General features: G+C 39.5%; 1 protein-coding gene across 1 annotated transcript in view; it reads right to left on the bottom strand.

Annotated features, from left to right (window-relative positions):
- dock1 (dedicator of cytokinesis 1) overlaps positions 1-15,741 on the bottom strand; it is a 308,833-nt gene that overhangs the window by 194,868 nt on the left and 98,224 nt on the right. Inside the window, exons 24-25 of the mRNA XM_052112963.1 lie at positions 9,092-9,162; positions 3,394-3,500 (exon numbers count right to left, since the gene is read on the bottom strand). Coding sequence (XP_051968923.1) covers positions 3,394-3,500; positions 9,092-9,162 — 178 coding nt within the window. The remainder of the gene's footprint in view (positions 1-3,393; positions 3,501-9,091; positions 9,163-15,741) is intronic.

Here is a 15,741-nt window from a genome sequence, read left to right as displayed (position 1 = left end):
GACAGAGTGAACCCAAATGCGTCTCATTCTTCTCCTTATTAGCAACAGATATAGCGCGATAGCTTTTCTTTTGTCAACAACTCGAACTACATGTAAAACAAAGAATCACAATGATTAAAATTAATTGTCATACTGTTTCAATGCCTTAAACAATCTCAAAGTAAACGTTTGGATTTAAAATCAAAATTACTTACACATTTTTGATTTTGTGGCACACAGAAACTGCGAATCAGTAGCGCACTGCAAGCGCAGCATATGTGAAAGCACTATAGCGCGTGCTGCTCCTGTACCGTATAGGTACCGTATATGCACCGCATACGCACCGGATACGCACTGCACACGGAGTATGTGTGAAACGGGCGTAAAACCGCAACTTTTATATAATACAGTTTGAGAAATTGGTAAATGGTCTGCACTTATATAGCGCCTTTTTAACCTTAACGGTATTCAAAGCGCTTTACACTGTGACTCATTCACCCATTCACACACACACTCACTCACACATTCATACACCAATGGCGGCAGAGCTGCTATGTAAGGTGCTAGCCTGCCATTGGGAGCCACTTGGGGTTCAGTGTCTTGCCCAAGGACACATTTCGGCATGTGGAGTCATGTGGACCGGGATTCGAACCACCAACCCTGTGATTAGTGGCCGACCCGCTCTACCAACTGAGCAACAGCTTTTATTTTTTGGCACTTCGTGGGAAATATTTTAGGCAACTCTGTACTAGAGTTTATTCCATTTAACATCTGTATATGCGAGTTATTGGCTAAACCCCAAAGTATACATCGGTCAGACATGAAAGCTCAACAGGTCTCGTGATGCAAATCTCATCACTGAAGCACTGAACGCATGAAGGCCGATTTTTCTAACCATGGGTCTTTGAACACACAGAATGTGAATAAGGCTGGAATTATTTGCACTAATTGTTGTGTGTATTCACATTTGAGCTGTTTCTGTCACGGAGAAATTATAGAAAATAACAAGAGAAGGTAAAAACAAAAACAGTGGATGTGCACGTCAAGAGCACGTGTGTGTGAGGGGGTCAGGAGATAACTGCATTTGTATATCTCGAGGCTGAAGGAATATAAAGACATCTTGATGGGTCTAAGCTCCTGAAGAGATATAGTCCGGTGTTTTATAGCAGTCGTAGTGCAAAAGCGCCAAATTAAACAGTATGCAGACGCTGAGCGTTCGTGTCAAAATCAAAGTTTTCTTTGAGACAAAAATGACAACAATGCAAGACAGAAAATGAAAAATAAATAATGGATTGAAATATCTTGCTGAGATCTTAAGATTTCGGTGATCACATTTCAATCGAAAGTGCAAAATGACATTCACTCCATAACTACAGGATCAGGGACGGATTATGACTTGCAAAGGCCCTGGGGCCAATTATCTGCAAGGGCCCCACCACCCAAAAGGGGTCGTTGTTCATGCCCAAAAGGGTTTTCAAGCAGGGGGGGATCACCAAACTAGATCACGCAGCCTTAAAGCCGAGGGCACCCCTGGGCATTCAATGGCCCCCTGGTAGTCAAGGGCCCCTGGTAGTCAAGGGCCCCTGGGCACTGGCCCCATTAGGTAATCCGTCCCTGTACAGGAGAAATAAAATATATGCCACACAATCACCAAAATGGCTAGGGGGCGTGGAATGGAGCCTGTTCGTCAATCTGGGAGGTGGGACTTTCCGTGTGCGCATAAGAGCTGAATCACACACACACACACACACACACACACACACACCTGAACTAAAGCTGGCCTTCTCAAGGACTCATTTATCATTCTGTTCAGTCCAGTTTAAAGTAATACAAATGAATCCACGCTATCCTCTTTTATACGACTGCATAAACAACGCAATGCACTTACACATTAAATAACTGACCTGCCCGTGAACTTTGCATTTTACAGATTTTACATTAAAATGAGGGTCACAATATAATAAATCAAACCGTCTGACATCAGTATCGAAGCTGCAGCCCGCAGTGTGCTTTCTGTGATATTGATACCAATTTATAGACTGAACTTGCCAGTAAACAAATTAACCGGCACTAGGCTAGACAATGCCCCCTAAAAACTCATATTAAAATGCTGTCAATCTAAATCCAGAAATTAATTTTCTAATGAAGTACATTAGAATTTACAGGAATGAAACATGCAATCATCTGTACACATTTTATTTCTGTGATTCTATGGTCATTTGATGCCGAGATACATTAGCGTGTATAGTAGCAACATTTGGTTTAATAAATCAGGTGAAAAAACAAATGACAAGCCGGAAGTGCACTCAAAACATTTGTTAGACAAGCCATTTACAGGTTTATAAATTTATTCGAGGCAGGTTGTTGGCACTTAAAAACCCGCATTAGAAGAGTCAATGTGAGATGCAAATCTTCAAGATCTATAGCTCAACAACTTCTGAAATGTCATTCTCACACAGAAACACCAGTGGTACAATTGTATTACAGGTATTCCTCATTTAAACATCCAATATCCAGTTCAAATCGCTAAGACTGAGATGTACAGTATAAGAGATATACAGTTTGAAAAATGCAGTTATATACACACACACACACACACACACACACACACACACACACACACACACACACACACACACACACACACACACACACACAGTACTGTGCAAACGTTTTTAGGCACTTGTGAAAAATGTTGCATATGTTTCTTCAAAAATGATACCAGAAATAGTTTTCATTTATCACTTAATGTCATACAAAAGTCCAGTAAACATAAAAAAAAGCTAAATCAATATTCTGTGTGGCCACCTTTGCATTTAAAACGGCCCCAATTCTGTTGAATTTTGAAATTCATCAAAATATTTATTTATATTTGGATATAATTAAAACTAATTTAATACTTCCATTTAATAAAATCATGGAATTATTTGATGTTGTTTCTTAAGAGAGGAAGACAGACAGACAGACAGACAGGGAAGCGCATGAGACAGCACATGATTGTGCGACGAGTGATTTAATTAAGTCAGAGCAGGAGATGCATCCACAGATAATTACAGCTGAATGACGTGCATCTACTTACAATCTTCCCGCCGAGCTGCCATATGTCATTGCTTTTACTCTACACTTCACCTTAGGACACATCCAAACACATGCACACAACACACACACTAATTTACTTGACTACACAAACAAACAAGGTATGACAGTAGTGGGGCACATTTCACTTACACCATCGCTGCGCACTGACATCATGCATGCAAATCCGTGAATGAAATAATGTGCATTAGAAAAGATGGATAACGGTTCTGTACTTTTAAATTCTGTTATTCAACAATCACAAAATGACAAACAGCTCACAAGGCTGGATGCAAAAAGTGACCTTTAGAGAGTGTGTGTGTGTGTGTGTGTGCATACCATGTTGAGTGAACAAGTCGCTATGAACAATGTCGATCATGCAATTCAACTTCTGCTTCACCAGACGACCCAGAGGAACTTTGAGAATAAACTCACTGAACAGCTTGCTGGAAACAGAGAGAGAGAAAAAAATAAGGGTAAGAGGTAACAATGCTTTAAAGTACAGAAGTAAAACTTAATTAACACTGAACAATAACATAACATATCGCCTGTATGCCTGTGAATTTTTGGTGCAACAAGATTTCAAACTGAAAAATTTCTGAATGAAAAAATCTGCAATAAACCTTTTTTTGTTTTTCCACCACAAGGTGTTTTTTGTTATTTTTCTGCTTGCCAATAAAGTCATAATAAAGATCTGAGAGTTTGTTGTGTATACATGTTCATGTGCAGCTTCAGTGAGAAAACAGATACATCATTTAAGTTTTATTAATCATTTAAGTCTAGGAGAAACCCAGAAAAATACTTAGTTACACAATCAGCACGCATAACAACTGCAGTATGTGGCTTTGTGTTTCTTGAGGGTAAGGTTTGGATCAAATTCTAACTAGACAATGGTTTATCAGTCCATCGGTGTAAGGAGGAGGTCCCCTTAGGTCACTTCCAAGGCAACAAGAGTCTCCCCTCAGTGACTGAATGATCATTTCAAACATGCTGGAATTTGTCAAAGATTTTCCAGAGCCATTAATACAAACATGCGAGGCAAACTTTCGCTGTCCATTCCCATCTGCAATTAACATCACTCTTGGAGTGTTTCAAAGGGTTTCAAATATTTCAAAGTCTCTTCTTCCTGTTGAAGTGACAGCTCATTTCTTAAACATGCTAACAGCCTCGGGCTATGCCTCCCTCTGTCCTCATCGGAATAAACCTGAGGAATCACTTTATACACACACACACACACACACACACACACACACACACACACACACACACACAAGAGGAGAGAGCAGAGGTTCTTTTTGTGAAAAGAACTGGCACTTGAAGAAAGCGAGATGAGAGGGGTCTGGCAGACGATGACAGAGCTCAGACATAGCCTCATCCACCGTTTGTTTGTCTCTGCACGCATGTGTGTGTTTGTGTGTGTGTGTGTGTGTGTGTGTGTGTGTGTGTGTGTGTGTGAGACCAAGGCATCTCTGCTAAGCAAAATACACTTCTATGACAGTGAACTGAGAGTAAACAGGCCTATACAAACCCTGTCCAGACCATCCGTGATGTGTCAAGCTTCAAGTAACTTTTCTTATGTTTTGCTTTAATGTTTTATATACGGCTATGTGGAGCAGGAGTTTGGACCAATTTTTGCTTTGTGAGTGGGATATCCAGTATGCACTCAGTATGCACCAGTATGATGCAAAGAAAATTGTATCAAAGCGACTGGCAAAATATCTTGTATTGAAAAGACTCTGACCAGTCACATCGAGACATTTATGCAGTTGACTTGAATATGAATCCGGCTTAAGTAGTTTCCCTTATCCCATCCCCAATGCTGACTGGTCAATACAGAGTCCAGGTCAAGTTAAAATAAAAAAGTTAAGTTATACAGTAACAGTTAGTCATGATAGTATGTCAGAAGTACTGGTATTTCGATACCAAATCAATGCCAAAATAAAAAAGATGTAACAATACCAGTGTTCCTGCAGTTCCGATAGTAACGAGCACAGACTCGATTTGGTCTCCGCTCATTGCCTGACTAACAGACGCCTGCTTTCAAATGCTCACACACTTATGACCACATGCCGTTACTCCATTTACACTAAATAGAAAATCAATCAAATTAAAATACTGATATGTCCTAGCATCGGATTTAATTTACTACAATTTATTTATTATGCATGTGCTGCACGACTGACCGAGCGCACATATATTGTGAAGTGCACAGCACCTGCAGACAATATATACTCTATAATTAAAGCACAACATTTAATTTTTTAAAGCATTTGAAAAATCACACAAGTCTGTAAAACAAACGTCCGGAAGGGTGAAACTAACGCAAAAAATACAGAACGGAAAAGCCATTTCATCAAAATAAAAGCTTCATTCAAAATAAATATAAAGCTTGACAAGAGTATTGAAGAAATTGTGACAGAAATATGTAACTACTGTACTATTAAAAAAAAAAAAAAAAAAAAAAGAGGAAATGTGAAGGGGAAAGTAGAACAGAAAGGGAAAAGAAAAAAGGAAAAATGGGAAGAGAAAGATGAATGGAAAAAAGCAATAGAAAGGAAATGAAGATGAATGCAAATGGGAAAGAAAATGTGGAAGGGAAAAGACGGGGCAGGGAAGGAAAGGGAAAGGGTAAAGGAAAGGGAAGGGTTTTTATATCTGTCTGAAAGGAGGGGAAAGGAAAGGAAAGGAAAGGAAAGGGAAGGGATTCTATATCTGGCTGAAAGGAAGGGAAAGGAAGGGAAAGGAAAGGGAAAGGAAAGGGAAAGGAAAGGGAAAGGGAAGGGTTTTTATATCTGGCTGAAAGGAAGGGAAAGGAAGGGAAAGGAAAGGGAAAGGAAAGGGAAAGGAAAGGGAAAGGGAAGGGTTTTTATATCTGGCTGAAAGGAAAGGAAAGGAAAGGAAAGGAAGGGAAAGGAAGGGAAAGGAAGGGAAAGGGTTTTTATATCTGGCTGAAAGTAAAGGAAAGGGGTAAAGGAAAGGAAAGGGTTTTTATATCTGGCTGAAAGGAAAGGAAAGGGGTAAAGGAAAGGGTTTTTATATCTGGCTGAAAGGAGGGGAAGGGGAGGGAAAGGAAAGGAAAGGAAATGGAAGGGTTTTTATATCTGGCTGAAAGGAAAGGAAAGGGGTAAAGGAAAGGAAAGGGTTTTTATATCTGGCTGAAAGGAAAGGAAAGGGGTAAAGGAAAGGAAAGTGTTTTTATATCTGGCTGAAAGGAGGGGAAGGGGAGGGAAGGAAAGGAAAGGAAAGGAAAGGAAGGGAAAGGAAGGGAAAGGAAAGGAAAGGAAAGGGAATGGTTTTTATATCTGGCTGAAAGGAAGGAAAGGAAAGGAAAGGAAAGGAAAGGAAAGGGGTAAAGGAAAGGAAGGGAAAGGAAGGGAAAGGGAAGGGTTTTTATATCTGGCTGAAAGAAAAGGAAAGGAAAGGAAGGGAAAGGAAGGGAAAGGGTTTTTATATCTGGCTGAAAGGAAAGGAAAGGGGTAAAGGAAAAGGAAAGGGTTTTTATATCTGGCTGAAAGGAGGGGAAGGGGAGGGAAGGGAAAGGAAAGGAAAGGAAAGGAAAGGAAAGGAAAGGAAAGGAAAGGAAAGGAAAGGAAAGGAAAGGAAGGGAAAGGAAGGGAAAGGAAAAGGAAAGGGTTTTTATATCTGGCTGAAAGGAAAGGAAAGGGATAAAGGAAAGGGAAGGGTTTTTATATCTGGCTGAAAGGAAAGGGAAAGGAAAGGAAAGGGAAAGGGAAAGGGAAAGGAAAGAGAAGGGTTTTTATATCTGGCTGAAGGGAAGGGAAAGGAAAGGAAAGGGAAAGGGAAAGGGAAAGGAAAGAGAAGGGTTTTTATATCTGGCTGAAGGGAAGGGAAAGGAAAGGAAAGGGAAAGGGAAAGGGAAAGGAAAGAGAAGGGTTTTTATATCTGGCTGAAGGGAAGGGAAAGGAAAGGAAAGGAAAGGAAAGGAAAGGGAAAGGGAAAGGAAAGAGAAGAGAAGGGTTTTTATATCTGGCTGAAAGGAAAGGAAAGGAAAGGAAAGGAAAGGAAAGGAAAGGAAAGGAAAGGGAAAGGAAAGAGAAGGGTTTTTATATCTGGCTGAAAGGAAAGGAAAGGGTTTTATATCTGACTGTGCTGGATGCCCATAGAACCACAGGAGACAGGGGAGACACAGGAGGGGTTAAAATCCTCTTAAATCCTTGAAACTCTCAAACAAAGACAAAGAATCAGAAGAATTAAAGAACAAGGGATGAAAGGTTTGCTAAGCTGGAAAAGATTTATTACAAGGCCACTATATTTGGGACAAGTGTTTATCTGGCAAATCTGAAGCCATCTAGCTATTAAAGAGCACCTATTATGGTTTTTCAAATATTACCTCTCATGTAGTGTGCTATATCGCTGTTTGTGAATGTAACTAAATCAAAGTGCACGACAACTGGAGTTATTGACTCCCAAAAGAAAGAACCGATTATAAACACCTGAAACGAGTCGTTAGTAATTCCAGACTTACTTCCTGTACTAACCTACATAATTTGGTAACAAAAAAAACAGCCTCTGGTCTTCATTGGCTGTTTGCGAACCGCTTTAACCCGCCCTCAAACACTACACTAAGCGGTAGACCAATCACAACAGACTGGGACATCAGACCAATCAGAGCAGTGTAGGCTCTCTGAAAGGAGGAGTTTAGAATGAATGGTTTAGAACGAGTTGTTTCTGACACTGTGGGAAAAAAGTAATGCTGCATTTTAAATTATGAGCAAATTAAAGGTTATTTCACCTTGGATGCATGAAAATCTATTATATGAGACATTAAAACAAAATAAGGCATGTTTAAAAACAATAATTTGTGCTCTTTAAATACAGCAGAGTACACCTACTTAAGTGTGTGTGTGTGTGTGTTCTTGTGTGTAGTGTGTGAGAGAGAGAGAGAGAGAGAGAGAGAGAGAGAGATCACCTGCTCCTACATTAATGCTGTGATTGCAGTTTACATTCTATGCACCAATGCATCACTATTCAGCAGATGTGCTACACACACTGCTACTGAATCTTCAGCATCACTGCATAAAACACTGGGTATCAAGTACAAACATACCCTGTTTTTTTGTACAGAGACAATAAATAGTTTTGGTTTAAATACAAACAACAAAATACACGTTAAATACATTGTACTTCAATAAAAAGAAATCTTAATTAAAAAATCCTTCTTAAAATATTAATTTAATTAAACACAATTACATGCATTAAGTGAAAAGGTTTAAATTAAACAATTTTTTTTTTTTTTTTTTTATAGTTTTGTAAAATAAGTCATTTAATGCATGTATACACACTGACATTCAATAACTCTCTCTCTCTCTCTCTCTCTCTATGGCACATCCATTTATACAGTAACATTTAAAGAGAAACAACACGAAGACAAATTACTAAGGGAATTTAACAAGAATCCAGCTATTATAAAACGTCTCATGAAAATGTCACGCCTTTGAAAATTGCTTCAGTGAGGAAAGGCCATCGTCAGCTAAACATCTCATAATTGAGACGTAGCAGGATTCATGCTTTCATAAGTCACGCTGACCTACTGCGAGTGTATGCATGTGAGACTGCAGTAAATTTAGCCATCATAAGGCCCCTGTAACTCCATTATATTGCCACTCAGGAATGAACACAAAATCCCGAACCAACAAATGAGATCAGAAATGGCCAGCATGTCTCTACTGCAACAAGATCACTTTGCAGTGACTGTGTGTAGAATCGTATGTGTGCGTGAGACTGTTATGAGATACTTGAGCGGTCAAGTTTGTTGTTTCTGTAGTGACAAAATGAGCAAAACTCCATCAGGATGACATAAATTGAAGATGATCAGATCTAGAGCCTGAGTGTTGATCATTTTCAGTTCAGCACAGTGCAGATCAAATCAATTGTTGCTTTCATCTACTCCTGCTTAAAAATGTGCATGAGCAGCTGCTACTTTAAACAGCAATTTAAACAGAAGACCTCCAATCTGCAGAGCTGAATTTTTTTTAGGACTCACTCAGAATCACTTTGAGACATTATGTCAACTCACCTGAGCTCCTTTGGATCGAAGACCAGTTTGAGATCATTGACGATTGTGGGGACGTACTTCAGCGCCACACCCTGGAAATCAGGCAAATGGTTATATATTAGCACAATCAACGATCCTAAAATCCATAAAAGACATTGATTAAACTGAAAAACTTAAGAATAGCAATGAGGAATAAGTGTGGTTACTCAGCACAAAAAATGAATTAATCGTAAGGATACGGTTAATTTTTGATGAATTGTGCTTTCCACTCCACAGTAAGGATGAACAATGAGGAAGCAGAGTGACTTCACACTGTTTAAGGAGCCAAATATAAGTACCAAGCCCCTCATTTACTGCTTAGCCAAGACACTGAATGCTTTGTTTCATAAATCCATTGGCACTTAAACCAAATCTAGCTGTAATGAATGGCTTTACTGTGGCCAGCGAATAGACCTGTCAATGGCAGATGAGCCCCATGCAGAGCAAACAAGTTACAACAACAAAACTTTCCAATACCCTACCGCTCCAATCAATAACTAGAGAACTGGTGATCAATCCACCAAGATCCCTTGTCTTTCCTTCTCCTCTCTATGCCCCATCAACCCATCTGTCATAACCCCTGGGTTAAGAGCTCTCCTTTTCACATACATGTCCATTCTCTATCTGAGAAAGTCGAACACAACCAGAAATATTGACTATCAGCATCAAGATTGGTCCACATTGCAGCTCATTCTGGCCATGAATTGGACACTTAAGGCCAAAGTATACTTCGTTTTTTTTCTCAGCCTTTCAAAGTATAGTCTTTTGATCGTGAGCCCTAATGGATGCATTCAATGCATGCTAAAACAACAAGCAGTTAACAGCAAAGACGTCGCGAAGACAAAACTGTCCGGGTGTTTTGTGCTGATGATAAATTTTGCATCGCACATACGGTGCACAAGACATTAACCAAAGTATATTTTAGCCTTTAACACAGCAATAAGATACTCGGGGCACTGCTATCCGATGCAAATGGCGAATCTAAGATCGTGCGATGTCATGTTAATGTCCAAGTGCGATGTCAGCACAGACACAGGTCAATCGCGGATGTCACACCTGTCCATTTAACCTACATCAAACACATCGCCACAAAGGCAAGCCAAGTACATATACTGTTTGGGATTCCAGTGTTAAATGTGTCTGGCAGATATCAAGACATGCCTTCAATATTTACTGTGTCTTAGCTTCCACAAAAGCTGCTTTTCACATATGGATTATCATTAATACACAAACAAACTGTGCTTGGTGTCTGACAAGTATCCGGGCAAGCTGTTATTAGGCAGCAAGCTGTGAGGCTTTAGGTTTACTTGTGGCCTGCTGTTGTCCTTGCTGTTTATGATTTATTTATTTTTGTCTGCTGTGACTGATGTTATGCTTTTGGTTGAAGTCAACGGTAAGAGGAAATGAGGTCATCGGTGACCAGAATCCTAACACTAACAATAACCATTAACAACTAGGGATTGGTCAGCATGGTCAATAGTCGACTAGTCCTCCAACAACCAACTAGTCAACTGAATTTTTGAATGCAAGCGTCATTTTAAGAGAAGGCCCCCTAGGAAACTTTCTGATCTGGGGCAGGTAAACCGAAAACCAGCATAATTATTCAGGGCTCTCTTAAGACAGATAAGTTGACTAGTCGTTCAGGTAACCCACCGACTAGCCGTTTTTGTACATCCCTATAATGATCCCAAACATAAAAAATTGTTCATGCCTTCACCCCAACACAAAGCCGAGCCTAACTCCTAACCCTAAACTCTGATTGGTTGAGCATGTCATACCAGGACCAACAAAGACATTAAGGCAAGAATACGCCCTGCTTGGAGATATCACAGAAAGCAACACCACCTCACCTGATAGAACACAGCCATCATGACTTTTGCCAAATTGGACGCATTCATAGATTAGCACCCTTGTTGTTCCTCGATCAACATTCCTATCAAGCTTTCACAGTTTAGAGTTGGGTTTAGGGTCAGACTTTTGGCAGGGTTGTGTTTTGGGAACAAAGTTCTAACCAACCAATCATTTCCCTCTGGTTTTTAGGTGTGGTTTAATATTTGGGGTCAGGGTCAGGATTAGGGATTATAATATGTTTGTAAAATGAATATCCAATATTCCTATCAACCAAGCAGATTTTGGAGTTAAGTTTAGGGCTGGGGCAACATTCTTCATTCATTCAATTGGTTTTATAATTTAGGTTAAACATGTCCTGCTTGGCCAAAATAACAGTAACCAAAGGGCAACTTATTTAAGGAAAGAAACAATTAGTTATTCAGTTGGTAATATCGGTTTTTATTCTTGTCACACTTGAAAATATGGTAGAGTGGTTGTGGATCAGGTGGTAGAGCGGGTCGGCCACTAATCACAGGGTTGGTGGTTCGATTCCCGGCCCACATGACTCCACATGCCGAAGTGTCCTTGGGCAAGACACTGAACCCCAAGTTGCTCCCAATGACAGGCTAGAGCTTTGCATGGCAGCTCTGCTGTCATGTGTGTGTGTGTGTGTGTGTGTGTGTGTGTGTGTGTGTGTGTGTGTGTGTGTGTGTGTATGAGTCACAGTGTAAAGCGCTTTGAAAATCTCTAAGGTTAAAATTGCGCTATATAAGTGCAGACCTTTTACCGTTTAGGGGTAAAGTGTAAAAAATAAAAATAAATAATTTGTATTTATTTTTTACATAATATAAGTTTTAATAATTAATCATCTTAATAATACATTTGTTTTATTCAACAAAAAAACTAAAAAAAATCAGTAAATGTAGTTAAATTCTCTTAATATTAAAAATAATTCTGCTTTTCAAGTAAATTCATCTTGTTTTAAAGTTTTTTTCTTTTGGGAAAAAACTAAGAATGCTGCAAATGTAATGACGATTTTATTGCGAGATTATCATTTACATGTATGCATTTGGCAGATGCTTTTATCCAAAGCGACTTACAGTGCACTTATTACATTTGGAGAGAAGTGTCTTGCTCAAGGATACAATGATGGTGACTGTGGGGATTGAACCGGCAACCTTCTGATTACCAGTTATGTGCTTTATCTCACTATGCCACCACTCCTTTTAACAAGCTAAACTTATTTATCACCCTTTGCAAGGCTGTCATGCTCGTCCGTGATAAAAAAAAAAAAAAATGTAAATTGTAAAAGCATTTATGAATCATCTGGGAGAATTCTAAATGTTGTGCACCAGAGTTTGTCGTTCCCTTGAAATGCAAGAAAAAAACATTTGACAGGATAAAAGGATTTGTTGCAAAGATCGTGTTTAATGAACGTGTGAAAGATGCATTATAAATGTCTCAAATTGTTATTGTCTAGTCAGATGGTAAGTCTTGACAGCCTGCTTGTTTTGGTGAAATGATACAAACTGAGGGTGAAACTGAATATTTGCTTGTAGTTGATCGGGTGTTCTGGGTGGCTGCTAAAAATCACTAACCCAAAGTATGAACAATACTTACAGTGATACTCTGACAATAAAGTACAGTTACGGCCAGATCTAAGGTTGGGTTGTCAAGAAAATGTTCTGATCAAATTTAACCCAAAATTTATTTTAAAAATGTGCATAAAGAAAATGCAGCCTACATTAAGGATTATAAAGATATTTTGGATGGAGAACTTATTTTCAGGACACTTGAGCGTATTTTACCCCCCAATTCTCATTTCCGTAACGCATACAGATTATTTACTTTGAAAAGATTCTATTCCCTTTCCAGGCATAATATACGGGAGTGGATTTACTGTATGGAGAATGAAGAATTTCCGTGCAAGTGATGAACCAGGCATGCGAGAAATATGGGCAAGCTGCTTTATTTATTTGCATCGCTTGAAAATGCTCAATAACTTTCATCAGCAGCAGTGTCAATAGCAGAACTGCCCAAGAGAGACCAAGCGTGTGCACGATACAGACTGAATGATTTAGTTCAGCGAACTGCAGCCAGGTATACTAGTACAGACTGAACGGCAGCCAAAGAAAATAATAGTTTTAATGTTATAAACTGCAGCAAATTAACCTTTACATTCAGTATGTTTTACATCTGTTTGTATATTGTCTAATAATGCATTGGCAATGTACACTTAAATTGATTTGCAAATAAAGCTTGATCTGAATTAAATCTGCAATTTTATTCTATTTATTCCGCTGTAAAACGGCAGAAGACTTTTACAACTTATCCACTGTTTTTATGGCATGCATAAATATACTTGCATCCATCCATCCATACATCTTCAGCCGCTTATCCAAAGTCGGGTCACGGGGGCAGCTGCTCCAGCAGGGGGCCCCAAACTTCCCTATCCCGAGCCACATTAACCAGCTCTGACTGGGGGACCCCGAGGCGTTCCCAGGCCAGTGTGGAGATGTAATCTCTCCACCTAATCCTGGGTCTTCCCGAGGCCTCCTCCCAGCTGGACGTGCCTGAAACACCTCCCTAGGGAGGCGCCAGGGGCATCATTACCAGATGCCCAAACCACCTCAACTGACTCCTTTCGACGCAAAGGAGCAGCGGCTCTACTCCGAGCTCCTCACGGATGACTGAGCTCCTCACCCTATCTCTAAGGGAGAAGCCCGCCACCCTTCTGAGGAAGCCCATTTCGGCCGCTTGTACTCGCTGACCTAGTTCTTTCGGTCATGACCCAGCCTTCATGACCATAGGTGAGGGTAGGAACAAAAATTGACCGGTAGATCGAGAGCTTTGCCTTCGGCTCAGCTCTCTTTTCGTGACTAACGGTGCGATAGAGCGAGTGCAATACCGCCCCGCTGCCCCGATTCTCCGGCCAACCTCCCGCTCCATTGTCCCCTCACTCGTGAACAAGACCCCGAGGTACTTGAACTCCTTCACTTGGGGCAATACCTCCTTCCCACTATACTTGCATCCATGATAAAAAAAAAAATCAAAAATTGAATGCTTGTTATGTAACTACTTTATCGCGATTAATCAGAGAAAATTGTTATTTTTCAAACGTTTCACCGCAACTAATATATATATATATATGTGTGTGTTTGTGTATGTATGTATGTATGTATGTATGTATGCATGTATATATATATATATATATATGTGTGTGTGTGTGTGTGTGTGTGCGCATGTGTATATATATTTATATACATACATAAACACAATTTATATATATATATATTTTTTATTTTATTTTTTTTTTTTCAAATCAGTGAAAAAGACGCAGTACCAAAGTACTAATATTTTGATGCAAAAATTCTGCACAATGTAAATAATATATACTTTTATACTCACTTTGCAGTACTGAGAATTGAGAAGTAAAAAGTGCAAAACTCAAGAAAATTATGTCACAATGTAAAAAAAATTATAATAATAATTACATTTCTCTATGCAAAATAATACTATTTCTTGCGTTTCTTTTGATTATTGGAGTAAAATAGGTCCAGGAAATTGGCAAATTTTGTGCACCTCTCCTCATAATGTCTCTGGCCTACACATTTGAATTATCTTTTGCTTCGAATTAAAAGATTAATGTCTTAACACACACAACCAAGTTGGATACACAGAATATTCAATTTGGTTTTCAAGAGTTAGGTCCAATTTTGTCTGAAAACCGTCAGTGGTTGCCTGACATGTCAGTCAGATGGTGTCGTCCTGTCTAATCGGGCGGTTCTTGGCCAGAATAAGCTGCAATGTGGACCAGATTTTATGACGTCAGTCAAAAGTCTGACTACACAGGACAATCTCTCTCCAATATCAAGGAATACAAAACAAGTTTGAAAACAAGTGTGCGAGTATGTACTGAACGCACTTCTGGCAAGCCATTATGTTGACAGTGTCTCTCACATTGCTTATATAACAAGACCGGAAGAGTGAACAGTGTCCATTCCATTCCTTATCATACCCTAAGTGCATCTAAGCAAGATACATTATTTATGTGCTGACAAAACCGCTAAGATCTCAGCCACCTGCACTGCTCCAGGCTGACTCACAACCCGGCTGGAGGGCTTGATCTTTTGTGTCAGCCACAAAGTGTGTATGTTACAGACGAGGTATGTTAACATAAAAAGGAAGTGACAATAAAGGTCAAGGACATAAACAATGGCAGACAAATGGAGAGGAGGAGCAAAGAAACAGATGAAGGAAGAAAAGGAGCGATAGAGTACCTTGAGGAGAAGCTAAACAGAACGAACCCAGAGCCACAGAGGAGAGAGGCGGCGAGATGAGGAGAGAGAGACACACACACACACATTTATATATATATAGAGAGAGAGAGAGAGAGAAAGCTGTGAACACTTCAAGAGATGAAAAGAACGCTGGACAGAAAGACAAAAACATTAATAATTTTGCTCTCCGTTAGGATCAAACCATGATTCTCACAGGATGTGCTCAGAAATAGAGAGCATTCAAGCATAGGAAGCTCATATTTTGATACAAACAAACAAAAGAGAGATGGAAATTGCAATTCTGTCACCATGTACTGATTCTAATGCCACTTCAAAACTAAAACAAAAGATGTTTTGAAAACGTGCATGCTAATCATTTCAATACAATGAAATTAAACGTCAGCCAATGCTAATGTTGAGCCTCAAAAATGCAGCTTGATCACACGACTGTGGTGAATTTTTGGCAAAATGTATCATATGTGGTTCCTTGCACATAACGCAAAAGTTCCATGGTGAAATGTC

The sequence above is a fragment of the Xyrauchen texanus genome, chromosome 40 (genome assembly GCF_025860055.1).
Source record: "Xyrauchen texanus isolate HMW12.3.18 chromosome 40, RBS_HiC_50CHRs, whole genome shotgun sequence".
NCBI lineage: Eukaryota > Metazoa > Chordata > Actinopteri > Cypriniformes > Catostomidae > Xyrauchen > Xyrauchen texanus.
This window is presented reverse-complemented; position numbering and strand designations above follow the sequence as displayed.